The 27,301-nt window shown below is 40.3% G+C and overlaps 3 protein-coding genes across 4 annotated transcripts in view; 2 read left to right on the top strand and 1 right to left on the bottom strand.

The window, feature by feature from the left end:
- The window catches only part of suox (sulfite oxidase), a 137,058-nt gene extending 131,811 nt beyond the window's left edge, over positions 1 to 5,247 (top strand). For both annotated transcript variants that reach the window (XM_056252434.1, XM_056252433.1), the window contains exons 2-4: positions 1,431 to 1,497; positions 1,642 to 1,834; positions 3,751 to 5,247. In XM_056252434.1, the coding sequence (XP_056108409.1) occupies positions 1,439 to 1,497; positions 1,642 to 1,834; positions 3,751 to 5,235 (1,737 nt within the window). In that variant the 5' untranslated portion in view covers positions 1,431 to 1,438 and the 3' untranslated portion in view covers positions 5,236 to 5,247. The remainder of the gene's footprint in view (positions 1 to 1,430; positions 1,498 to 1,641; positions 1,835 to 3,750) is intronic.
- A 2,224-nt stretch (positions 5,248 to 7,471) lies between these two features.
- On the bottom strand, positions 7,472 to 12,189 carry LOC130086231 (tubulin alpha-1B chain). Its single transcript, XM_056252444.1, has 4 exons — positions 12,072 to 12,189; positions 10,663 to 10,885; positions 8,742 to 8,890; positions 7,472 to 8,651 (listed from the first exon to the last, which is right to left on the bottom strand). The coding sequence occupies exons 1-4, from the start codon at positions 12,072 to 12,074 to the stop codon at positions 7,671 to 7,673; spliced, it is 1,356 nt and encodes a 451-aa protein (XP_056108419.1). The 5' UTR covers positions 12,075 to 12,189; the 3' UTR covers positions 7,472 to 7,670.
- A 1,043-nt stretch (positions 12,190 to 13,232) lies between these two features.
- Positions 13,233 to 16,457, top strand: LOC130086230 (tubulin alpha-1A chain). The gene is made up of 4 exons (XM_056252443.1): positions 13,233 to 13,240; positions 13,893 to 14,115; positions 15,032 to 15,180; positions 15,271 to 16,457. The coding sequence occupies exons 1-4, from the start codon at positions 13,238 to 13,240 to the stop codon at positions 16,249 to 16,251; spliced, it is 1,356 nt and encodes a 451-aa protein (XP_056108418.1). The 5' UTR covers positions 13,233 to 13,237; the 3' UTR covers positions 16,252 to 16,457.
- The last annotated feature ends 10,844 nt before the right edge of the window (positions 16,458 to 27,301 follow it).

Below are 27,301 nucleotides of genomic sequence, written 5' to 3'. Positions count from 1 at the left end.
AAACTGTTTTATGGAGTTTTTGTCTACTGAAAATATATTTCATTAGTTGAATATCTGATACAAAAATTTTTTAAATATGTGTGCAGCCATCCTTCCTGCCTTCAAAAATTGATCAGATGAAGGTATCTCAGGGGATGGGATGTGACACGATGATTGAGTTTGGATGTGCCTTGTTGCCTTCATGCCTCCTGTGGAGCTTTCAGACACCACCATGGTGCTATTAGCCAAGTTAAATCAATTGTAATGCTCTTGCACTGTCAAACCTCTGCAACTGATCCAGAACGCTGCAGCTAGAGTGATCTTTTACGAGCCGAAGAGACGCACATCACATCTCTCTTCGTAAACTTGCACTGGTTGCCAATTGCTGCTCACATCAAATTCAAGGCACTGATGTTTGCCTACAGAACAACCACTGGCTCTGCTCCCTTTTACCTAAACTCATTTCTCCAGACTTATGTGCCCTCCAGAAGCTTGCGTTCTGCAAGTGAACGTCGACTCGTGGTGCCATCATCTCAAAAAGGCATAAAATCACTTTCACAGACCTTCACCTGGACCGTTCCCTGCTGGGGGAATGACCTGCCTAACTCAGTCCGAGCTGATGAGTCTGTAGCCATTTTCAAGAAACTGCTGAAGACGCATCTTTTTCGGCAACAATACCAACACTTTATTTTTCTTTTCTATTCTATATCTTTTTTCTTTTCTTTTTAAATGCATGTGGACTGCGTTAGACTAAACTGGGAAGGGTCACAGGACTTGCATATTGTTGTTTAATTGCTTCTATTGCTCTCACTCTTTGGATAAAAGCGTCTGCTAAATGATTAAATGTAATGTAAATGTAGGTGTTACATCAGGGAGATATCCAAAATGTGTAACGTGTTGCAGGGCTCTTCAGGACAGGCTTAATTATCACTGACGTAGAGCGGTGGTTTTCAGTCCTGGTCCTGGCTTCCCAATGCTCTACACATTCCTTATGTAACACACCAGGGGCCGAACTCACAAAACATTTTATCTTACCACTAAGAGTTCTCCTAAATAGCAGTAAACGTTCTTAGGTAAGAGTTTTCTCTTAAAACCTATACACAAAGCTGCTGAGACCAACTTTTACTAAGGAATAAAGAGAAGTCTTAAGGTAAGAGAAAGGGTGGGGTTGATCAGGGGTGTGTAAACGACACAATTTTCATTTTTGGGTGTGCTATCCCTTTAAGTACATTCTATGTCAAATACATTTCAATCAATATTTTTTTTGCGTGTCAATCAGCACCATTTTTGAAGTGCACGTGTATAAATGCACAAGGGAAAGTGAAAAAGTAAAAGCTCCTTCAATCCATTGAGCCTTTTACTGTGGATTCATCATAACCGATAAACCAGAGGTTTTAAACTGTGTCATTGTACTTTGACAGCTTGCTGTTATTCTTTCTCTCTTTTCCCAGAAAGTGCAATGCAGCACCTAAAGCATTGCCAAGGTCTTGCTTCGCTCTTCCTTATCAGGAGTCAAAGGTAATTATGCCCTTTCATATAAACCTTTGTTCCTTATCATTTATATCAAGGCCAGATTCTCTTTCTTTCTCAGAAAGTAGGAGACTTAAGAATAATGATGTTTGTTATTATGAAATGGTTGCATAAACTTCTCTTAACTCTCAGTTCCAGGGTTTCAAAGAGCATTATCCCATCATTGTCTGTGTGGGATGCGCACCTTTCTTCCCGCTGGAGGAGCACTGGTGGCCATGGAAGGCAGACATACTTCAGTGACAGGGTGCCGAAGTTTCGATTTGCTCTGGCGGGGCTGCTGGCGGGTACCGGAGCTGTTTTAGCCTACAGGCTCCACCAAGGCAAGGTGAGACATGTTCCCCATTTCAAAAAATTAAAAATCTCTAAAGATATAACAAGGGGAAAGATTTCAAAGAAGGATATCTACAGCAGCTGACTGATGCATATATAAATCTACAAAACAGCATGTCACACAATGAATGAAAACAAGTTATAAACCTTTGCACTCAGGGTGGGTCAAGTTGTCAAAAATGAACAAAATAGGTGACGGGAAGGTAGGGCTGGGCGATAAAACGATAACGATAATTATCGCGATATAATTTTTCTCGATAAAACGGTATCAAGAGGTCGATAAATGTTCGATAATGTGTATGCGCCAAAAGCGGACCGAAACTCATTTGAACCGCGCGCCTCACGGACTGTTTATCCGCTCGGCTCAAAGTCCAAACGGCAGCGCGAGCTCACTAGAGCAGACGCGTTTACTCTGATCGTCTGGCTCACGAGATCCAGTGAGAAGCCCTTAAGTTCAGCGAAGAACACAAATGTCCAGTTTAAATCAGTTTAAAGGCAGATGAAACACCGCTGACAAACAGGAGAAACTCTGTGCAGCGAAACAGTCAGAATCTGAATTGATACTGAATCAATTTAGCCTACCATGGAATTACTGTAACGTTAGCCTAGTAATATTAACTGCACCATGAAATGTGGGATATACATATTGAATTGTTTAATATTATTAATGTAGACAATGTATTAATTGACTAATGGCTAACTGACTAATTACAGTATTTGATAATGTATTTAACTGTTAGGCTACTGTTTTTCATACAAATACCATAGAAACCATAAAGTTACATTTTGCCATGATAGTGATGTGCTATAGGCTGTACCTGGCTTTATCTGTGGTTATCATGATAATCTAAATGCATGATACTGGATGACCAATGGTTAATTTTAATAAAAACTCAAACAGTCAGAATATTACATTTTACCAAATAAAAATGTGGTCCTTAAATAAAAAAAATAAAAACAAACAGATGTTACTGTTTTTGTTAATTAACAAATTTAACATAGTAGCATTAGCTTGAGTTAGGATGCAGATTTACTGTCAACTCACTGTCAAATATGCATTTCGAGACAAAACATGTAATTTGAATATTGCAGCCTGCACTGCAAACTGTGCTGAAGAAATATATTTATTTTCAGATATTTATTTTGTTAAGGAAAAATGACAAATGTTTGAATGTTCTACCTTAGATTTTTAAAACCAAACGCTCTGGTTTATACAACTTTCACTTTGGAGCAATAATCTGCCTTTAAACTTGAAAGAAATAAAGATTTGACATTTATCGTGATAATTATCGATATCGACTGATATAAAAAAAAATATCGTGATAAATTTTTTTGCCCATATCGCCCAGCCCTACGGGAAGGAATGCTTTGTGTGTTTCAAGCACGTTTGGATGGCAGAAATGGCGCTACTGTTGACCAAAGGCTTGCCACGTTTTCTCAAGTATAATTTAGGCAACTAATAAAATAAAATAAATCTAATTTATCTACTAAAGGTCTGTTATGGTAAGAAGTGTGTACAAATACAAAATCATTACTTATACCTGAGAATGAGGGAGAAGAAGAATCATGTTTTGCAAATATATCTTGTGGAACTTATATGTATGTTAAATATGTTACATGACATCAAGTGCACTTTTAAGTATACTAAAATAAAAAGGCATATCATATTCCCTTTAAAGATTGTGCGTAAATGAGGATGTCGAATTCAAACGCTGTCAATCATTACTAGAGTCTCAGATCAGAGAGTTTGACACATTTACTGTCTTTCCATCAGATCTCCCTGGGCTCATATCATGCAATCTGACAAGCATCAATTGTAAAGGAACAATTATAAAATAAAATTGCACATTGTTCCCTTGGCTTTAGTTGTCATTGAGTAATTGTTTGTTTGTTGTGTCTATTTTTGTTCAGGTTGAGTGGGCAGCTTCCTCAGCACAGTTACCAGTAACGCAGACTTCAGCTCTCTCTGTGTACACCCTAGAAGAAGTCACAAAGCATTGCTCCCTTGACAATGGCGTGTGGGTCACCTATAAAGGGGAAGTTTACGATATTACTGCATTTGTAGCCATGCACCCTGGTGGCGACAAAATACTTCTGGCTGCAGGTGGATCTCTGGAGCCTTACTGGGCGTTATATGCCGTTCACGAACAAGACCATGTTCTTGAAATCCTCTCAGAGTATAAAATTGGTGTTCTCAATACAGAGAGTATCAAGAAGCAAGAGAGCGCCAACACTTTAGACCCTTACTCTGCTGAGCCGACACGTCACCCTGCCCTTCAGATCAACAGTCTGAAACCCTTCAATGCCGAACCACCTTCGTCAATACTCTCTGATAACTACATCACCCCCTCAGTCATATTTTTTAAGCGAAATCATCTTCCAGTGCCCAGGATTGATCCTGAAACCTACAGGTTGGAGATCGAGGGTCTCCCTGGTGGAGTAGTATCCCTTACACTAAGTGAGCTGAAGTCTTGTTTTCCAAAACACACAATTACAGCAACGCTTCAGTGTGCTGGGAACCGTCGGTCTGAGATGAACACAGTCAAGCAAGTCAAAGGACTCAATTGGGGAATTGCCGCAATAAGCAATGCTACATGGTCAGGCGCACTCCTGCGGGATGTACTGTTGCACTATGGCTTTGGACCAGAGCTAGCAGCAAAGGCTCAACATGTTCAGTTCGAAGGGTTGGACAAGGATGTGACCGGTACAGCATATGGCGCATCTATTCCACTGAACAAAGCTGTGAGTGAAGAAGGTGACGTTCTTCTTGCATATGAGATGAATGGGCAAGACCTTCCGCCTGATCACGGCTATCCTGTCCGTGTGGTTGTACCTGGAATTGTTGGAGCCCGCAATGTCAAATGGTTGGGGAAAATTGTTGTGAGTGAAGAGGAGAGCAAGAGTCACTGGCAGCAGAATGATTACAAAGGCTTTTCTCCGGGTACCGACTGGGACACTGTGGACTTTAAATCAGCACCAGCCATACAGGAGCTCCCCATACAGTCAGCAATCACTCATCCAGCAGAGGGAACCTCAGTAGACGCCAGTGATGGGGAGGTGACTGTAAAAGGCTATGCATGGAGTGGAGGAGGAAGAGAGGTTGTCAGAGTAGACGTCTCAGTAGATGGTGGGAAGACATGGCATGTAGCCAAACTTCGCACTGGGGATAAGGGACAACAAGCTCCTCCTCCTCCACCTGGAAAAGCCTGGGCTTGGAAGCTATGGGAGATTGACGTCCCACTACCTCATAGGGCTCAGGAGCTGGAGATTATATGCAAAGCAGTGGACAGTAGTTACAACATGCAGCCAGATACTGTTGCCCCAATCTGGAACTTACGGGGAGTGCTTAGCAATGCATGGCATCGAGTAAAGGTAAAAGTGAATGAGGATTTGTAAGACTAAAAATGAAGTTTGTAGCTGTTTGAGCTTTTGGATAAATCCCAAAATCCCAAATTCCTGAATACTTGGGACAGACTGATTATACCAAACATGTTTATCATTTGTCATTCATTGCTATCACTAAATTGTGAAATCCTATATGACGTGAAGTTACACTGTTCATAATTGTGAACATCAACATAGGCTTATTTTTTTTATAAGTGCTTAACTGGATTTCATGTCCAGGCTCCTTGCCGAATGTCACTCTTGACCAAGAAGAACTGATTAATCTTCACCGTGTGAACGGCATCATGGATTCTTTGAAGTATCAGGCCATTTTGTCAAAGAATGTGAAGCCTTCAGTTCATACTTCAGCAGGGTTTCTCAACGCTGGCCCTCGAGATCTACTTCTCTGCAGAGTTTTGCTCCAACCCTAATCAAACACACCTGAACAAGGTCAAAGTCACGTGAAGGCAAGCCTGCAGGGTTAGCAAACAAAAGCGTAACGCCTGCTAGCGCTGGGAAGCAGATCAGAGGCCGTTTTTTTATGGATGTCAATAGAGGAGAGGCTTCTCCACGCAGAATTAGCCGCTTTTGTGAGGGAATAGCTTATTTAATAAATCGACAGCACATCGGATAATCTTCAACATTATCGCTCTTAAACTTTCGTTTTGGATTGATCTATTTTTAGAGTTCACATCGAAAAAAATGCTAATTTATAAGAGAAGTAACAGACAATTGCGCGACCAGGTATGATTCAGTTTGACACTTCTCATTCATTTCAATGGTATCCGCAAACAGTGATTGACTATTGCACAACTTGTTGTAATGTGATTGGCACACATGATCCAAGTTAGCCGTTGCACTTTTTCCAATGGTAGAGCCACTGGCCATCATATCTCCCAATAATAAGACCATCTCTGCTTGAAAGCTACCGGCATGCGAGTTTGATCAGGGTTGGAGCTAAACTCTCCAGGAAAGTGGATCTCGAGGGACAGAGTTGGGAATGCCTGTTCTAGAGTTTGATGACCATTGGACTAAATCTACCTAGGCTTGGTTTAAACTTTAGGGATCTGATCTTAAGTGCTGGCCCAGTCTCCAGACTTAAATCCCATCTTTGGTAAATTTGAAGAAAGCAGCGGCAGCACGGGAAACCAAGAAATATCAGTGAACTGGAAGCTTTTGCACTAAAGCTATAAGCTAACTGTGGATAGATGTCAGGCTTGTAAGTACTTACAGTACAGGACAGGCAGCATTTATTGACGGTTATAAAAAGTGAAGAGTTTAAAATCCTTCTGGGGGTGGAATAATTTTGTTCATGGATATTAAAATTTGTTTTTTTGTTTTTCTTTTGAAGTGACAAACTTATTCTCAGAAACATGCAAATGAATATTAATAAACTTTATAAGACTATTTAATGATGCCTTGGTTGATGTTTTTTTGTTTGTATTATTTGTTCTCAAAACCAGAATTTCTTGCCGGTCAGGGGGTTAAATAATTTTCACTGCAACTATGTGTTTGGCATTTTTGCTTTATAGGGTTTTGGCACTGACAACCCCAGCTTTGCAAGCATATTTAAATGTAATTATGCTTCTTTATACCATCACAAACTAACTTTGTAAGAAGGTATTTAAAATATGTAACGTAAATTCATGATCAATAATCTTGACATTGCTAACTAAAGCACTTTTAAATTTTAGACAAAAGGAAAAATAAAATGATTATGCTAGAATAAGGTTAGCAGTGCTGTAATAAATGCAATAAAATTACATTTTACAGTTCCACTTTTTAAAATGACATTTGAATGTTGATATATATTTTTTAACCTTTTAATAAGTGGTAGTTATTTTAGTGTAATAGGTGTTGATGTTGGTGGATATTGGTTGGTTGGATATTGTAAAAGTAATCTTTAATACAATTTGTAATGTAAATCTAATTGATATTTTACGTGAATCACTATTTTGAAGTAAATACTCAATGGTCTTAAATTATATAAAGCAAATTTCAAAATATAGTATACTTCATGTCAAACGTTTAAGGGAGCAAGTAATCAGTATAAGTTTTTTTTTTTTTTTTTTAAATGGGTAGGTTTGATATTTAGTGAATAAAATAAAAGCAAACAAGGTTGTTGGATAAAAACGTTCTTGTTGCTTTCAGGAAAAGACAGTGTGAAAATAAATATTACCATACCTGAAATGAATATAAATTTGTGTGTGTGTGTGTGTGTGGATTCAGTAAAAGCATACACTACTCATCCCTTCAAATGGTCAATTTATTGCAGAAGTTGGTAAGGTCAGTGCATAATTTTATTTTATTTATACACTTTTTTTGGATGATCCATAAAATATTCCTTGCATCAAATTCGTGGTTAACATGATGTAAAGAACAAATATTTACAGCACGTTTTCTACACTGCAATAGACAAACTGAATGCTCACTTGAAATGTGTCATCTTAATACTCCTCACCTTCCTCTTCTCCTTCTCCCTCGACTGAATCTACACCCACCTCCTCATAATCTTTCTCCAGAGCTGCCATGTCTTCTCTAGCCTCAGAGAACTCGCCCTCCTCCATTCCTTCACCTACGTACCAGTGCACAAAGGCACGCTTAGCGTACATCAGATCGAACTTATGATCAAGCCTGGCCCAAGCCTCGGCGATGGCAGTGGTGTTGCTCAGCATGCACACGGCTCGCTGCACCTTCGCCAAATCACCACCGGGGACAACAGTGGGAGGCTGGTAGTTGATGCCAACCTTGAAACCAGTTGGACACCAGTCCACAAACTGGATGCTGCGCTTGGTCTTAATGGTGGCAATTGCAGCATTTACATCTTTAGGCACAACATCGCCGCGGTACAACAGGCAGCAGGCCATGTACTTCCCGTGACGTGGGTCGCATTTGACCATCTGATTGGCTGGTTCAAAGCAAGCGTTAGTGATCTCAGCCACTGAGAGCTGCTCATGGTAAGCTTTCTCAGCAGAGATCACAGGAGCGTAAGTTGCCAAAGGAAAATGGATACGTGGATACGGCACCAAGTTGGTTTGAAACTCTGTAAGATCAACATTTAGGGCGCCGTCGAATCGGAGAGAGGCAGTAATGGATGACACAATCTGGCTGATCAGCCTATTAAGGTTGGTGTAAGTAGGACGCTCGATATCAAGGTTTCTACGGCAGATGTCATAGATGGCCTCGTTGTCGACCATGAAAGCACAGTCTGAGTGCTCGAGGGTGGTGTGTGTAGTGAGAATGGAGTTGTAGGGCTCCACCACAGCAGTGGAGACCTGTGGAGCTGGATAGATGGAGAACTCAAGCTTGGATTTCTTTCCATAATCGACAGAAAGACGCTCCATCAGCAAAGAGGTGAAACCAGAACCGGTTCCTCCTCCAAAGCTGTGAAACACCAAGAAGCCCTGAAGCCCAGTGCACTGATCAGCCTATGAGGAGGGAGCAATGGAAAGGAATTATTCAGTTAAAAACAAACGTTGAATGAAAACAGGCTAAGTGCCATTATAAAGATTCCTCACCAGTTTGCGAATCCTGTCAAGAACGAGATCAATGATCTCTTTGCCAATGGTGTAATGGCCACGAGCGTAGTTGTTCGCTGCGTCCTCCTTTCCAGTGATCAACTGCTCCGGGTGGAAAAGCTGCCGGTAAGTTCCAGTGCGGACCTCATCTGAACCGCAAAAAAGCAGTATGAGAGAATGAAAGCCGTGAGGAACTCGTGGATCAACCATAAAGGCCAGTTCACACTGCACTGACTAGGGCTGGGTATCGTTCAAAAAAGTTTGATATCGATACCGATACTTTGACTTTGATACCGGTTCCTGAACGATACTTTTTTCTATATCAATTTAATGAAATCCGTTTTAACAAGATTACATTACATATTACCTACAAAAAATTAATTGGTTGTATTTTTTCAGTTTGTTGACTGACAGTCTTTCTGCTTATAAGTTTATTCTGTGCACTGTCAAGTGCTTCATCTGATTTGCCGTGTTGCCGTTACATAACATAAAGCAATTATCTTGTCGCAAGTATTTGGCATCGAGTCTGGTGAAATGTAGCCACACTTTTGATCTTTTCCACATCTTTTACATCAATGGGGGTTGGGACGCTTACACACTACAGCCTCCTGGTGAGCCTCGTCTCTGGGCGTAACCGGTGTAAACTAGTGTTTTTCCTTGATGCCTCACAGCCAGTCATGCTGCACGCTTATTGGCTCACGGTAGTGATGTATGTCTCGAGACCGGTCTTGGTCTCGAGACCGGTCTCGAGACCACTTTTACGTGGTCTCGGTCTTGTCACGGCCTTGACGGTCTTTGGTCTCGGTCTTGTCTTGGTCTCGGACCTCTCGGTCTTGTCTAGGTCTCGCTGTCTCAGACCGACATAGTGGTCAGGGGATTGAGCAATACAATACTACAATATCCACGACGATATCCGCAACGTATTGAAGCGCGCGTCCGAGTGAAGACAGTGCGGTGCGCGCGAGCCACGCGAGAAAACACTGTATCCGCGCCACTGATCGCAGCGGCAACGAGCACTTTGATCACTTGATTTAAAAAACACATATCATGTACAGTTTTTGATATATTAATATTTAGTAAAACACATATCAGTGACATGATGGGTTTTACCTTCATTGATTTTAGGTAACTGCACAACTGAACTGACAGATGACTTTGAGCGCACCGCCAACGGTGTGTGTGTGTGTGTGTAACCATAGCGACAAAAACGACCAACTTTCGGATCCTGCACTTAAGCCTATAATTTCGTTTTTAAAAATATAATTATGTATTTAAAAGTTGCAGAATGGATTCATTTGGAGACTTCGAAATCAGCAGAGATAGGCAGGCAAATGCAAAACAACATTTGACAAGATATTGCTTATTAGCTTCAACACTAATGTTTTTTTCCCCTCCGGTCTCGACTTGGTCTCGGTCTTAGTCTCGACTTGGTCTTGGTCTCGACTTGGTCTGTCTTGGTCTTGGTCTTGGTCTTGTCTTGGTCTCGATACCATCTGGTCTTGGTAGTGTCTTGGTCTCGGTTTAGGCGGTCTCGACTACAAGTCTAGCTCACGGATGTTGACGAGATGAACCACTTAGATATCGAAATTTGGTACCGAACGACAAGAGATTTTTTGATACTCAATGGTATCGAGACAAATTCGGTCAGTGCCTAAAAGTATCGAACTCAAAACCCAGCCCTAGCACCGACAGACGCCAACCAACGGCAAGAGACATTAGTGGGGTTTTTCTGGGTCGACGTTACCCGTCGGTGTCTGATAGCGTTAGTCGACGCTTGTTTTTTGTTCAATCGCCATTCGTTGGATTGTGGAATGACTGAGAAGTGAATACTGTAATCTGGTGACTGTCCGCATTGTTCGCGCTCTGTCGGTACAGTGTGAATTGGCCTTAAGAGACTGCAGGTAATCAGACAGATACTAACCGATCACAGTGGGCTCCAGATCTACAAACACTGCCCTGGGTACATGCTTGCCAGCTCCTGTCTCGCTGAAAAAAGTGTTGAAGGAGTCGTCCCCTCCACCGATTGCTTTATCACTGGGCATCTGTCCATCCGGCTGAATCCCATGCTCGAGACAGTAAAGTTCCCAGCAGGCATTGCCAATCTGGACACCAGCTTGACCCACGTGAATGGAAATACACTCGCGCTGTTGTGAAGAAGAAAAGCAACCGTTTTAATGTTGTAGAGTTCGTTATTTGCAGCCTTCAAATCTTATATTACGTTAATATATTGCAACTGTGAATTGGGTGTTGTAATATTTGCAGTTCAGAGCTTTAGATATAAAAGGAGACATTATGGGAAAATATTGGGATGAGCAACCATGGATGCCAAATTCCTCATCATCTACCCACAAGCTCCATCAGGCTGTTCACATTTCTTGTCTATCAACATAGGTTTATTTAAAGAACTACAATCCATTTGATCAAATTGCATTACTATGTTCAATGTACAGTATTTGCAGTATGCCTATAAGAGCAGCCCATACAAAGGCTGAGAGCTGTATTTTCTTTCTTGGTTTATAATAGTCCTCACTCTGCCACTGAGAATAACTATGGATCTGTCGAAGCATTGTTTAAACAACATATGTTTCCTGAGCTTAGCTGGTCAGAGTAATGCATTTTAATGAGATTATGGCTGTCTGCATATGCTGCACTATAAAAAGATTAGTGTTTTCACTCCCTTTACTACACAATAAACCATTGCTATAGTAGCCTACACAGTTTTCAGTATTCCTAACCAGAATCAAAAGTCCAACATAAGTAACTTGATTATATGTGCTGGTGATTTAATCCAGCCGTTTAAAATGTACCCCTTCGTTTTAAAGGTTTGATATAATGTAGCCTATTTGCTCACTGTCGCACTGTTTATTGTATTGTCGTTTTAAAACAGTATCGCCACGTTTAAATGCTCATCTTCTCCTCGACGAAAAATATTAACACCGATGTGATGTTAACGTTTGAGCCGCGTCAAATGCATGCTGAATATTACTCGATCACATACTCTCTGCAGCCTCGCATCACAATGCACATGCATATTAAAAATAATAAATATAATAATATAAACAAAGATAAATAACACGATTTAGTTTAGACTTAGGCTAATAATGACTTCACCAATCACTCAATTCTTGCTGAAATTGTTTTATTATTCGCATCACGTCTTTAAAATAGTATACAATCTTAAAAAATAAAGGTTATTTATTGGCATGGTTCCATTAAGAACCTTTCACATCAATGGAAACTTTCCATTGCACAAAAAGGTTGGAGAGAAATCCCTTTTTGGAACCTTTCTTTTTAAGAGTGTAGCCTAAAAAGTAATAATACAGTACTCACCATTTTCCTCTAGGCCTAATTAGGAATGATCTGTAAACGAGATTAACAGCGTTACTGTTGTCGACGGTGAAGAGTCGATGTAGTAACTGCGAGAAATCCTCGAGTCGCGCCGCTTTTATACAGCAGCATCTGACTGACCTACTTCTTTATGTAGCCTATGTGAATAGCTAGGCTATATAGAATTGTAATTGTATTGCATCCGAACACTCGATTGTTTCAATCGAGTTTATGCATGCCGTCCGTTGATTTCGGAATAATCTCTAAGGCATAGGCTAATTTTGTTATTATGTCTAAGTAGATTTTTTTTTTTAAATATCTGAATATGAATATATCACTATGTAAGTTAAACCCCTCTTGCAAAAGCAGCAAAATATTTCTTTTAAAATCTGTAAATGTTACATTTTTAACAGTCTAGGATTATTTTTATTTATTTTTTCCACAAAGTGCCTCGCTTCACTTGGTAGTCTGCAGCATTATGACGCCATCACTGCAGCAGAATCTCTAATATACTACGGGCGGTGGCCGAGCTGGCCGTGTTTTAAAAACCTGTCAGCTGACTAGTAGTTAGGGAGCTTGGAACGGTTTATTATAGGAATACTGTAGGGGCAGTTTATAGGTTTTGAAACACGTTCTGTCTGTCTGGATCACAATATTGTGCGCATGAACCGCATCAAATCTATAGCCTAAATCACGTTATTATACGATGCGTTATTGATTATGTGTCCAGTCGGGTTATTTAAATGTAGGCTATGGTACGAAAAAACACGAAAGGCAAAAATGTTAAATGATTTTAGGATGCATGTTGCTGGTCATTTTAATAAAATTAGCTTACACGAATTGCACTATGTGTGATTTTTTAATCAACCTTTTGCACAAATAAATAAAGGATTTAACAGTAAGAGTGGGGCGATAAAACAGTGTTTTGTCTGGAATGTTATCATCACACAAAGGCTTGTTATTTTTTTGGGGATCATGAGCCACTCCTTCCTGCAGCCCGTTCTCTCTCTCTCTCTCTCTCTCTCTCTCTCTCTCTCTCTCTCTCTCTCTCTCTCTCTCTCTCTCTCTCTCTCTCTCTCTCTCTCTCTCTCTCATTCCTCCATCTTCTCCATCTTCTCTGCAGTGAGATCAGCACACATAAGCACCGACAGCACCTGTAAAAAAACAAAATGGTAAGTTTACACTTTCATTTATCAGTTAATTTCTTCATATGTTCATATATTTAGGTGTTTTGCACTGCAGCTTGAAGTCTATTGTTGCACACCATTGCTAGAAGAGCAGAGAGTTTGATCTCTGTAATATTTATATGCCAACATTTCTGATCTGTGAGACAAAAAGGGGATTATATATATTATGCAGTGTAAATTATACATTAACTTGTGAGATTTAGCCAGTACTATTGCTTTTAAAGAGAGTTAAATCACCCCATATGTCATAATGCACAGCTTGAGTAATTTCACTGTGCTAAATGTCTTCGTTATATAATTTTCCACAAAAGATAATTAGCAAATTTTGGGATTGTAATGCTCTTTACATTTCATGCCATTGGTGCCATTGGCTGTTTAATTACAGATAATTATGCATCTCAAAATAGTGCTGAAATCATGTTTTTATAAAATAGGCTATTGCTCTGTTTCATAACAGCTTAAAAATTTCAGATTCCCCCCCCCCCCCCAGAAAATAAATGTGTATTTGAATTTAACATGGTATGTAATCTAATCTATCATACGAAAAGGACATTTTTCAAAGTCTCAGAGCTGGAAATGATCCATAATTTACAGGATAAATGTTCATGACAATGCTCATTTTTATTTTCTACAACAGCGCGAGTGTATTTCAATTCACGTGGGTCAAGCTGGCGTCCAGATTGGCAATGCCTGCTGGGAACTTTACTGTCTCGAGCATGGGATTCAGCCGGATGGACAGATGCCCAGTGATAAAGCAATCGGTGGAGGGGACGACTCCTTCAACACTTTTTTCAGCGAGACAGGAGCTGGCAAGCATGTACCCAGGGCAGTGTTTGTAGATCTGGAGCCCACTGTGATCGGTTAGTATCTGTCTGATTACCTGCAGTCTCTTAAGGCCAATTCACACTGTACCGACAGAGCGCGAACAATGCGGACAGTCACCAGATTACAGTATTCACTTCTCAGACATTTCACAATCCGACGAATGGCGATTGAACAGAAAACAAGCGTCGACTAACGCCATCAGACACCGACGGGTAACGTCGACCCAGAAAAACCCCACTAATGTCTCTTGCCGTTGGTTGGCGTCTGTCGGTGCTAGGGCTGGGTTTTGAGTTCGACACTTTTTAGGCACTGACCAAATTTGTCTCGATACCATCGAGTATCAAAAAATCTCTTGTCGTTCGGTACCAAATTTCGATATCTAAGTGGTTCATCTCGTCAACATCGGTGAGCCAATAAGCGTGCAGCATGACTGGCTGTGAGGCATCAAGGAAAAACACTAGTTTACACCGGTTACACCCAGAGACGGGGCTGGAGGCTGTAGTGTGTAAGCGTCCCAACCCCCATTGATGTAAAAGATGTGGAAAAGATCAAAAGTGTGGCTACATTTCACCAGACTCGATGCCAAATACTTGCGACAAGATAATTGCTTTATGTTATGTAACGGCAACACGGCAAATCAGATGAAGCACTTGACAGTGCACAGAATAAACTTATAGGCAGAAAGACTGTCAGTCAACAAACTGAAAAAATACAACCAATTAGTTTTTTGTAGGTAATATGTAATGTAATCTTGTTAAAACGGATTTCATTAAATTGATATAGAAAAAAGTATCGTTCAAGAACCGGTATCGAAGTCAAAGTATCGGTATCGATATCAAACTTTTTTGAACGATACCCAGCCCTAGTCAGTGCAGTGTGAACTGGCCTTTATGGTTAAACCACGAGTTCCTCACGGCTTTCATTCTCTCATACTGCTTTTTTGCGGTTCAGATGAGGTCCGCACTGGAACTTACCGGCAGCTTTTCCACCCGGAGCAGTTGATCACTGGAAAGGAGGACGCAGCGAACAACTACGCTCGTGGCCATTACACCATTGGCAAAGAGATCATTGATCTCGTTCTTGACAGGATTCGCAAACTGGTGAGGAATCTTTATAATGGCACTTAGCCTGTTTTCATTCAACTTTGTTTTTAACTGAATGTATTTCTTTCCATTGCTCCCTCCTCATAGGCTGATCAGTGCACTGGGCTTCAGGGCTTCTTGGTGTTTCACAGCTTTGGAGGAGGAACCGGTTCTGGTTTCACCTCTTTGCTGATGGAGCGTCTTTCTGTCGATTATGGAAAGAAATCCAAGCTTGAGTTCTCCATCTATCCAGCTCCACAGGTCTCCACTGCTGTGGTGGAGCCCTACAACTCCATTCTCACTACACACACCACCCTCGAGCACTCAGACTGTGCTTTCATGGTCGACAACGAGGCCATCTATGACATCTGCCGTAGAAACCTTGATATCGAGCGTCCTACTTACACCAACCTTAATAGGCTGATAGGTCAGATTGTGTCATCCATTACTGCCTCTCTCCGATTCGACGGCGCCCTAAATGTTGATCTTACAGAGTTTCAGACCAACTTGGTGCCGTATCCACGTATCCATTTTCCTTTGGCAACTTACGCTCCTGTGATCTCTGCTGAGAAAGCTTACCATGAGCAGCTCTCAGTGGCTGAGATCACTAACGCTTGCTTTGAACCAGCCAATCAGATGGTCAAATGCGACCCACGTCACGGGAAGTACATGGCCTGCTGCCTGTTGTACCGCGGCGATGTTGTGCCTAAAGATGTAAATGCTGCAATTGCCACCATTAAGACCAAGCGCAGCATCCAGTTTGTGGACTGGTGTCCAACTGGTTTCAAGGTTGGCATCAACTACCAGCCTCCCACTGTTGTCCCCGGTGGTGATTTGGCGAAGGTGCAGAGAGCCGTGTGCATGCTGAGCAACACCACTGCCATCGCCGAGGCTTGGGCCAGGCTTGATCATAAGTTCGATCTGATGTACGCTAAGCGTGCCTTTGTGCACTGGTACGTAGGTGAAGGAATGGAGGAGGGCGAGTTCTCTGAGGCTAGAGAAGACATGGCAGCTCTGGAGAAAGATTATGAGGAGGTGGGTGTAGATTCAGTCGAGGGAGAAGGAGAAGAGGAAGGTGAGGAGTATTAGATTTCCTTTATTTCATGCCTTCTTTAGAATCAAAATGAGCAGGTAGCCTAGACTGAACAATTTCTCAAGCTTAAGAAAGTGCCAAATGACATAATGGTATTGGTGTTAGTGTCAATCTATGTAATTCCCTGGTCAACATTACAAAAGCTAATTGTGGATATTTTGTTCAGTGTACGTTTCTCAACTCAATAAAAACCTTAAAATAATCATGTTATGTTTCTGTTTACATTCATATGCTCTTGATCACTTACATATGTAATTAATAAAATGAATGCCACATCCACAATAAATTGACCTTTAATTCTGTATTTTAAGGGGTCATTAGAAATCAGTTTTCCTGGATCTTTGGAAACAAGAGTTTGATGCACTATATAGACATACTGTAACTTTCAGAATGTGTCTTAAACTCAAACAGCTCATTCTGAAAACTCTGACTTTGTGAATTTGTGCTTCTTTGCATCCAAACTAACGCCACATCGATTGTTAGCTAGTAGACAAATGTGAGGTCCTCAAAAGAATGCACCACAGCTTTATAGAAAGTGCTCTTCAGCAATCTTTCAAACTCTAAAATGACACATTTGGACATGCTAGGCCTTCACATACACACAATCAAGCGAAGACAACAAGACTGATGCATCGGATGTGCCATTTGGGACAGGGCCCCTAATTAGCAACAAGCAATGCAATAGGACAGATATTATTATTCCAAAAACCACAAGAAAAAAAAAAATATTTTAATTAGGTAAGAACAGTATAATTTTATCAAATTTTAGTGAATTGCAAATGTTTCTCTTTCCAAATCAAATATCACATGGTACTGTTGTAAAAGCACATCCCAGACAGATCCTTGACAAATTTGACAAATGTTTCCAAATTTATTATGTCAGGTAAATGTATCATGCCAATTTCATAATCAGTTCAAAGATAATAAATACAAAACATCAAATGCTCTGGAATAAGGAGAAAAGATGCAAACCTGACATTGTAAAATACATGAAGTGTCTTGCCCACACTCCGCATCAAGGGCTAATTTGAGCTACAAATCGCCCTGAGCCTATTGTTGCATTTCTTGATTTCCATTACACGAGAGTAGATGTTAAAACTTCATGCTGATTTGTACTCGGCTTTCGCCAAGATAAGCAAAACTAAGACGTAGCTTTACAGTAAACTATGCTTCTCCATCCATTTACGCTTCTTTCCATAAGGTAGTGTGACTCCCCTTCTGTCCGGCGTTAACGGCAGCAGTGTACTTGGCGCGTTAGCGCACGCGACGGCTGCAACTACAGGACCAGCACGACAACCGTCTGGATTGAACCGAGTAGGGGACATCTCTAGGGTCTTCAAGTGGGCACCTTCCGTCCTCAGTGTTTCGTCGACTAGCACACGACACCTCAAGAGGGCTCGACAGTGACTCTGGCGTCCCAGAGTCACCCCCCTCCGTCCCCCACTCAACTCAGCCCAGCTTACTGACCTCTACATCCCTCCTGCTGCTGAGACCTAACCACAATATCACAATCTCTCCGCGACCCAACCATACGCGCCAACCCGTTGACTAAGGCTGTCGAGCCCCACTGGTGCGTTAATATGCAGTTTCAGTGGACAACGGTTCCGTATGGCATACCACCTACCGCAAAACACAATATCTACCCAACCACCCGTCATTCACGCAATATCCTCAGGAACGTAAACAAACAAACCAACAGACTCTTCAAGTTTTAAAGAACTCTACGAAACCGTAGCGTGGCGGCCTGTACACAGCCAGCTAGAATCTTTCCGTCTCAACCACAGCCAGTTGCTGCTCCTTTCTGCTGCTTCAGATAAGTTCTTTACTGTGCGACGCAACTCTTGGCCACTGAATCCGACGTCTCTGAGGAACCGGGTTGTAGAGTGTGCCACAAAACCTCGACAACCCACTTCCACTGGATAAACCTGGACTCTCCATCCTCGCTGTTCTGCTTCAGTGGCCAGATGAGCATACCGCAGTTTCTTCCTCTCATATGCCTCATCTACCGCATCCTCCCATGGCACTGTTAACTCTATCAGTTGAACAATGCGTGCTGATCCAGACCATAAAACAATATCTGGTCGTAGGTTAGTGGTGGCAATCTCAGGTGGAAAAATAAGCCGTTGGTCAAGATCAGCAAGCATCTTCCAGTCCCTAGCAGCTTCCAGTTGTCCTGGGCGAGAATTGGTGTTAACACCTTTTCTTGGTGGTTGCTCGCCTGGGCGGAGGAATATTGTCTTCTGCGTGTAATGTTTTGCTAGAACAGGTGGCAACTTATTGGTCATGTTACGCTTGCCTTCTAATGCTAAAGCCAAACATCGCAGTACTTTATATCTACCAAGACAGAAACTTCTTTCACATGGAAACATTTGCTAACAATGGGAATGTGCATTCAGAGTTTACACCTTTTGAGTTTCGATGCCATTTGCCTGGAAGACACACCCTCCTAAGCAAGTTATCTTAAAACTCTTAAAAACATTATTACATTTGGCTTACTTCTTTGGGGATGAGAGCTTTGTACCAGTCGCACTGAGACATTTCAAATGATACCAAACATCTATAATACTGTATGATAATTATTCACATTAAAACCATATAGATATTTGGGTGAATTTTGGTGATCTCAGCATGAGAGAGAGAAGGAATGAGGGAAGAGGGGAAGAGATGTAAATTAGGATGATTCTGAGGTGAGACGTGCGTCTCAAATGAGAGAGAGAGTAACGGTGGTACAGCCACTTCTGTAACGGTGGTACGCCCGATAATAAGTTCAAATACGATGTAAGTGTGCTGTGTCTACCAGGGTTTTCATTAACGTTTTTTTTAGGTTTATGGTTAAACCGGCTGTGTGCAATCGGTCGAAGACAGTCTGAAGATCATAGAAGTGTTGGGTGACAGATGGTGAATAAATTATAATATCATCAATATATACAAAACAAATTCTTCCTCGCAGTTCACCTAACACAGTCTCCACTAATCGCTGGAATGTCGCTGGAGCATTCTTCAGCCCAAACGGCATGACATTAAATTGGTATAATGTATGCAGTCTTGGACTTGCTCTCAGGTTCCATTGTCACCTGCCAGTACCCACTGTTGAGGTCGATGCTGGAGAAAAGACCTGCACCAGAGAGGGATTCCAATATCTCTGTGATATTAGGCAGGGGATAGGCATCTCTCTCAGTGACAGCATTGACCCTCCTATAGTCTACACAGAATCTCTGGCTGCCGTCTTTCTTTGGGACCAGGACAATAGGTGAGGCCCAAGCAGAGTGTGATGGTTCTATGATGCCATTTTTCAACATTTCTTTTACTTGTTCTTGTACCACATCTTGTTTCTCTGGTGTTAATCTGTATGGACGCTGTTTGATGGGTACAGGATGAACAGTATAAAGACAATGCTGGAGTACTTCTACGGATTGTTCTCTAAGAGCTGGAGCAGTTGGGACTTTCCCTCGGGTGGTTTAACTCATCAGCAGTGGGGAAACATGGCTTCAAGTTACATACATGAACGGTACGCACATCCTCACCCGTGTCTTCTAGTGCCACAAGATAATTCAGTGGTCCCAGCTGTCTTATTATTCTATAAGGACCTTTCCATTTGTTGGCAAGTTTTGCACAGAAATGGTGAAGTGCACTTGATTGCGGGAAATTTCTCACCCATACACAGTCTTTTTCTTTGTAGAGGACATCTCTTCGGGTCTTGTTGTAGCTACGGAGCTGTCTTACTGATGCTTTTTTTGAGTTTTCTTTGGCTCTAGCTTGCAACTCGGACAGATGTTCTGTGACATCGTGAGAGAGAGTTCAAATGTTAATTCCCTTTGTTTTCTCAGAGAGTTGCCCTCTCTTCGAGTTCTTCCAGTTTTTCCAGTCTTACAATATCATGTTGTCAATGCCCATTTTTGAGTGGAAGGAAAAACATGCTGTTTTCGTGCCTGTATCTTTAAATGCAAATGAGCTGTTTGATCTTTTTTCCATAAGAGGGCAGAGCCTGTACCGCTTGTGCTTTGAATACTCTGTTTGAATAATCTGTTTGGTTTTGATTATCATCTCTATGTATCGCGGTCATTCTGACGTGACATTGGACTTCTTCGTCATCATGAAAGCTTATTATCTGCATGTGTTTTAAAGCCCTATCAGTCTAAACTTCTGATATATGGTTTTCTGAGCTCACACACCTGAAGCACACGCAAAGAAAGCTGGATGTCAGACGGAGGCTCACGTGAGTATTAAAATGCTCTCTTTAACGTCTTATTGTGCTTAAACTGTCAAAAACACACAAAGTTCACACACAGTTATGTCTGTGAACATAAACAGCAGGGAAAGAAATCGCATGTGTATATTAAGTGTAAGGACTGGGCTAAAAGGGTGAATCTGAATAACTAAATACATCCTGTTAAATACCCAAAAAGCCTGGAATGTAAATTTATACACACACGCATTCCCCCACCAGTGAAGACCACGCTCAGGACAGAGCTTGGTGTCCAGTTACGAGACATTTTTATGGCTGACTTGAATGTGATTCCAAAGAGAAAGAAACTTCTTTTCTTTAAAAGACATTTAACCCGATATATTCGATGTGTTTTTATGTGTGTCCATTTGCCCATGTCACATTGTAATGACTATAATTTGTCCGTAACTTAAAAGTGAATTATAAATACCCTAGATGTATTTTAATGTAAATGTTTACCTATAACAGTCGTGTTTGATATCGTAAAAATGCCCTGAACTTGACTCAGCCACATATATGTATGAACACACCGTAAAAGGTATGATTATGTGCATAACACATCTCTGCAGTAGAAATGACCAGTCCTAACACAGGCCATAATTTAATTAGACAAGCAGTCTGACAAGACAAAGAGAAATAAAACCCAAAGTCCCGCCTGTAAACTTCCAACCCTCTAATTGGCCAAGCCAACAGGAAGAGGCTGGATTTCTCCAAAAGTGATAAATGACGCTCCCCCCCTCCGCTCGCTCTCTTCCTCCCTTGTCCTCGTGTTATAATGTAACGTCTCGCCTCCGGGCGAGCTCTTCGCCTTTCTTTTTATTTGTTTCTAGTTTCGTTTGTGTTTTTCAGTTTTAGATAAGTCTCCGTGTTTAATTCCAATCGACGAGTGAAAAGAAAACCGCGTGACATATCTCTTCAGCAAATCCATCTACAAGGGACCTTTAAACGAGCGCGCTCGCTTTGAAGGAGAAACACGCGCACGTGACCGCGTGACGCGCCGGACCGAGCGACGCACGCGCTTCTTCACCAGCCATGCAAAGATGTAACGTTAACTCCGCGTGATTTCCCCGTAGAGATCTTTATTTCCCTTTGGAAATGTTACCCCAAAGACTTTGAACCTCTGTTCAACACGAGCGCCAAGCAGCCCACGTGACGCTTCCTCACACACAAAGGACTCAGCTCACGCGGCCAGACAGGGCCGTACAGGAAGGCCTCGACACAGAGAGACCGTAACATAACTTGTGCAAGTATAATCTCTTTATAGAGCTTCTAAGAAGCTTTAAGATGATGTTTCGTGTTGTAATCAGAGAGGTGAATGTCTTAGGAGGAATTCTGCTAATGTTCTGTGTCTCTCTCTCTCTCTCCCTCTCTCTCTCCCTCTTACTTGCTCACGCCTGTAAGTTATTCATTGTCCAAACTTTACGCATTTCTCGTTCATTGATGTCTTATCGTGTTTTGTTTGTTTATTATGTTTGTAAATACATATATCCCCTGTAACCGTAGTAAATACATAAGTAGTCATGCCTCTATTAAATTAATTATATATTCATTTGATTGATGTACTGTCTCTTTGCTCAGTTTCAAGTCCCTTAAGTGCCAAAGATCTTATGCTACAAGCTTACTAAAATTAAATATACCTTAAAGAGTATGTTTATAGGGCGGGAAACCCAATTCTTCTGGCCAGAGAATTGCGTTTCCTGAAATCCTATAAAGTAAGATGATATTGTGGTTTCCCACAAATATTATCCTGACAATTGAGCTAATTCATTTTACCTGTTTTGTGAAACGTGGTCCGTGTAATTAATTGCAATCAACTTGTGGTTAATTTCAAGGATTCACCTGTATGCATGCAGGTAAAATGACAGATCCTCCCTTATCGGGAGATTTATTAACATGTAAGACTGATCTAATCCAAACATGTATGAATAATTATTAATTACCAATTATTAATTATGATATGCAAATTCCCCACGGATTAGATCCGCCCTTGAGTCTTTACATAGGTCTGTCTATTAAAGTGAAAGCAGTATAATATACAGTATCTACTGCTAAATATGCTGTTAATATGAATTAAACATCAAAAGAAAAACAGAAAATCACTCACTGCTCTTGATTGAACAACTTATTGCTTTAAAGCTACAATATGTAAAAAATGTTGCCGCTAGGGGTCGCTACCCTCTACAATATCAAAGGCGTAGGTTGATGACGCAGTGAATAAGCGGAATCATGGAACTTGTAATGCCAATGGATCTAATTATGTTTATGGATGAGTGAATACAGTGATGTTTTTATCATGACTGTGGTGTGAAGCAGGGCGCGATTGCTAATGAGAGACAGATATCAGCGCCACACGCGAGTCCCGCGGATATAAAGGAATAAGGACATTTAACCCTCTGGGGTTCTTCGGGTCAAAAATGACCCGAAGCGTTTAAATAAAAATTTTTTTAAAATCGTAGCTTCATCGGAATGGTCCAAAACTTGGTGACTTTTTTGGTACTTGGTATATGAACACCCAAAGAAATTGGGGACAGGATTTGAAAAGTCTAAGTGGTCGTAAAAAAAATAGTCACACTCAGGGCCTTCGGGTCAAAAATGACCCGCATAGGAAATGAATGGGAAATTGGCAAAAATATGAAAATACAGAGTTTTTTTGTGCATACAATCTACCAAAAAGCCAGGATGCAGAAAAAAAGCACACAACAGTGAAGGGGTGAATCTCTTAAAACAATGGGTGACAAAATACTTTCCATTTGTTCTCTTTATAATGCAATGTCCAGGTTTGAATGTATTATAAAGTAAAACTGCCACTTCAAATTACCATTTAAAAAAAAAAAATAAAAAAAAAATAATTAAAAATTAAAAAAAAAAAGACAAAAATAGTCTTTGAGAATCTGTTATTATATATTCAAATCAACAACCTGAAAAAAATGAAACAATATGTGCAAAAATCACTAGAGTGTTTCTACCATAGGTTTCTACAGAGAGCTGTAAATCCACTAGTGGTAAAAATGTGCTATTGCGTGATAAAAATGCTCAGTGTGTCCACCAGATGGCTCCGATCTCATTTCAAAAATTGCTTTCATGAGGCCTAGACTTGACTCTAAAATGAAATACAGCTTTAATAAAAAAAAATTTATTATTATATATATATATAAATTTTCTATTATATTCAATGGGAAAAAATGGGTCTTAATTATTGCATAAATATTAATTATAAATCATAAAATTATCTCAAAACACCAAAAAAGAAAAGAAAAAATATTATTGAACAAAAATATATTTCATTGATTTTACTCAAATAAAATGTATCTTAATGCCGCCCTCCGGGTCATTTTTGACCCGAAGGTCCTGAGTGTGAGTCATAAATGAAGAACCCCAGAGGGTTAATTGTACCGAACTACACGCAAGTGCTGAATTACTCACACAGGTCAGTTTATTAGACGAATGAAGCTTGTGAGGTAACACAGCACTGCTTCACTTGGTCTAACGTTACACTATCACACTAAACTGCATTTGAGTGTGTTGAAAGATATAATGTTATTCTATGTGTTAGTTTGTTGGCTGTATGAGACTAGCAGTAAGCTAGATCAACATTAGAATAACATACTGATCATATTCTAACATTTCATCATGTTGAGTTATATAACATTGATTAGTTTTATGTACATTTGCTCACCTGTCTAATAAAGTACATGCAAGAGTGGCGTCTCTGTCAAGTTAGTCGCGGTTAGTCGCGGACGTGGAGCTCTCGGCATCTCGAAAACGCCATGCTGATATTGATCCTCGTTTTATTTCTCCTTTTGTCCCAAAGTCTGCTTGCCATGGTCCATAATGTTTGAACGAAACAACAACAGTGTGAGCGTGCCGCTAGACCTAACGCAGTTGTCCACGTCTGTCGCCATGGTTACTATGGCAGTACGAGCGGAAACCCGGGATAACGCGGATATTACGTCATTGACAGGCGACAAGTGAACAGGGACGGGCACTATTTAAAAATGTGAATTTCTCTGAATTTACAAATTCTTGGAAACATTTAGGATAATGGAAGTACACAATTGAAAGAAATATATAACACTCTGCAAGTGGTTTTTGGATATTTTGATACAAAAATCTTACATATTGTACCTTTAATAAGAATACGTTTCTTACTTGAATGCTGCCGTTAAATGCTCTGGCGAGCAGAGGCGGACAGAGTACAGAGCTTTGTTACTTGAGTAAAAGTACAGATACCCCTTGCTAAATTTTACTCAAGTACAAGTAAAAGTACTACATTCAGATGTCTACTTAAGTAAAAGTACTAAAGTACTTGTTTTTAAAAGTACTTGAGTATCAAGAGTACAAGAGTAGATTTTCTAAATATTGCATTACTAATCTACTGCCACAGTGCTTACATTTATGCACAGAAACGTCCTACATGGAGTTATGAAAAATGTTAATGTTAATACCTTGGAGAATGTAAAAGGAATTAAAAGTAAAATCAAGTCATTTTCATCTTTTTGTTGCTTTATTTAATTTAATTTAATTTTTGGGGGGTCCCATCTTTAAATGCGGGGACAACACACACACACACACACACACACACACACACACACACACACACATACACCACATGTAAGGGTGGCGCTGCCAATAAAGCACCTAAAAGCTGTCACAAAGAACCGGCAAAAGGAATGATTATGAATATGTAAAATATAGCAAGGAGATATTTTAATTGTTTATTAATAAACACTTGTTAATAAACAAGTGTTTTCTTTGTCAGTGTCGGCTAGATGAAGTTGACGATGCTGACTCGCGATCTTCAGTAGTGAACGCGCCAGAGAGAAATGCACATTTCATACGGATTACATAAGCAGAGAACAGTCTGTAGTCTGTTTTCTTTCGTTTTGAATTTTTCTGTTTAAAAGTAGACATGTCTGTGTGAGGCAAGTAGGCTACCTTATACACTGAGTTTCGATTCATTTATGAGACGAGATCCAGTTCACGTGCCAGCGCCTCCGTTTCTTATCTATTGTCTGCTATTTACTTCTTATTTATTAAACCCAGGCAATTGGTTGATGAAACATTGATTCAAATTAAGATACAATTAATGCAAAACGAAATTCAGGTTAAAGAAAGGTTTTGTGTTTTCTGTTTGATGTCTCTGTGAAAGTTTTAAAGCATTTTTTATGCCGCTTTCAGAGCGCTCACGTCCGTAACGGAGAACACGTCCATAACATTGTTTTTTCCTCATAAATGCAAACCCGAAAAATCAAATAAAACAAAATTAATATTTTATGTACTGTGGAGACTGAGCGCCAACCCTTCTTCATTCGCTGGGTAGTAGCCTACTTTGGTTTGCGCAGTGTAATTCACATAATCAGTAAAAATATATTTTGCCTCCCCTTTTTTTAAGAAATCAGAAATCCCTCATGGCTACGCCACTGCCACATTTGAACCTGACTGTGTTAAACACACCACATACTCAAGAACATCAAACCAAATGCTTGGCTTACATTAATGTGTAATATAAAATCTGACCATGGAGTTGACTTTGGCGGAAAGCTGAAAGTGATTGCTGATAGGCTGTCCCAATCAGTGGCGCCTGCACAATCCAATCACGTTTGAGAGGGAAACAACAAATTGAGGGTTTCCGAGATTTTTCTTTACTTTTTTTTTTTTTTTACTCAGGTACTCACGGTTATGGATAGAAATGTATTGGAGTAAAGAGTACAATATTTGCCTCTCAAATGTACTTGAGTAAAGTCATGAGTACTCCCCAAAAATGATACTCGAGTAAAGTACAGATCCCTCAAAATTGTACTTAAGTACTGTACTCAAGTAAATGTACTCCGTTGCTGTCCGGCTCTGCTGGCGAGGAGATAAACATGGCGGACTGTGTTCAGCTCACTGTGGGCGGGTCTATGCTAATGAGCCGAGTCCGTCAGCAGTCGTGGGCGGGGCTTAATATTCTAAAATCTGAATATGGCTTGTTCTGAGACACTGCTCATAATTTATGGGGATTAAAAAAAGAGCAGTGGGTGGATTTTTACCATTAGTGTGGTTGAGTGCACACTGCCGACACACATTTATGTTTAAACATCATGTAAAAGGGAATTTTGCATGTTCCCTATAAAAATGTTGAAGTATCCCACAGATTTTACTTAGAAACTGATATTAAATGTGTCAGGGCAGGGGGTGACAGTGCATTAAAACTTGAAGAGACATTAAAAGAGAGATATTTAGAAATTCTTGGCAAGGTTTCACACTAATTGCCACAGAATTAGTGTTAATTGTGCTATATAATATATATATATATATACATATGATAGAAAATATGTGATGTGATATGCTTGCCTTAATGTGAAGTCTACTGTATTTCAGTCATGATGCCTTTATTGACGGAGCAAAGGGGAAAGAATGGAAGCTGAATTATTAATGTGGGCATACAGTGAGCATATCCGTTATGTTTATGTGGTACAGTGTGCAAAATAATCATTTAAATAGTTCTACATTTCCTGCAGAATGACTCGGCACATTCGCTGAAAAGCAAAGGAATACAATTAACTCACTTTTTAGAAGGCAAACGCTTGATTTACATTGCTCTACGGTTTGGTTGTCAGACAACATGTTGAATAATCAACTTTTATGTCAATTTCTTATAATAAATTAAATTAGAATAAATAAATGTTTTTTACTGTGGCAGTGTCCTCCAAAGTAACACATTTTTGTCTATGTAATTATTTATTCAATTTGTGTATATGATACTTAAATAATATCTGAAATGTGTACCTTTGTAATTATGTATGTACATTTTGGAAAATGTCTTATGTAATTGTTTTGTT

This window comes from Rhinichthys klamathensis, unplaced genomic scaffold, assembly GCF_029890125.1.
Source record: "Rhinichthys klamathensis goyatoka isolate OS25496 unplaced genomic scaffold, OSU_Roscu_1.1 h1tg000095l_1, whole genome shotgun sequence".
Taxonomy (NCBI): Eukaryota; Metazoa; Chordata; class Actinopteri; order Cypriniformes; family Leuciscidae; genus Rhinichthys; species Rhinichthys klamathensis.
The sequence above is the reverse complement of the archived record's forward strand: the minus strand, read 5'-3'. Positions and strand labels throughout refer to the sequence as shown.

Bases quoted from the DNA above. Each gene is read 5' to 3' on its own strand.
- LOC130086230 (XM_056252443.1), top strand. The intron at 14,116-15,031 runs GTTAGTATCTGT...TTTGCGGTTCAG, and splicing joins TCTGGAGCCCACTGTGATCG to ATGAGGTCCGCACTGGAACT. The intron at 15,181-15,270 runs GTGAGGAATCTT...CCCTCCTCATAG, and splicing joins TTGACAGGATTCGCAAACTG to GCTGATCAGTGCACTGGGCT.
- LOC130086231 (XM_056252444.1), bottom strand. The intron at 8,891-10,662 runs GTTAGTATCTGT...TTTGCGGTTCAG, and splicing joins TCTGGAGCCCACTGTGATCG to ATGAGGTCCGCACTGGAACT. The intron at 8,652-8,741 runs GTGAGGAATCTT...CCCTCCTCATAG, and splicing joins TTGACAGGATTCGCAAACTG to GCTGATCAGTGCACTGGGCT.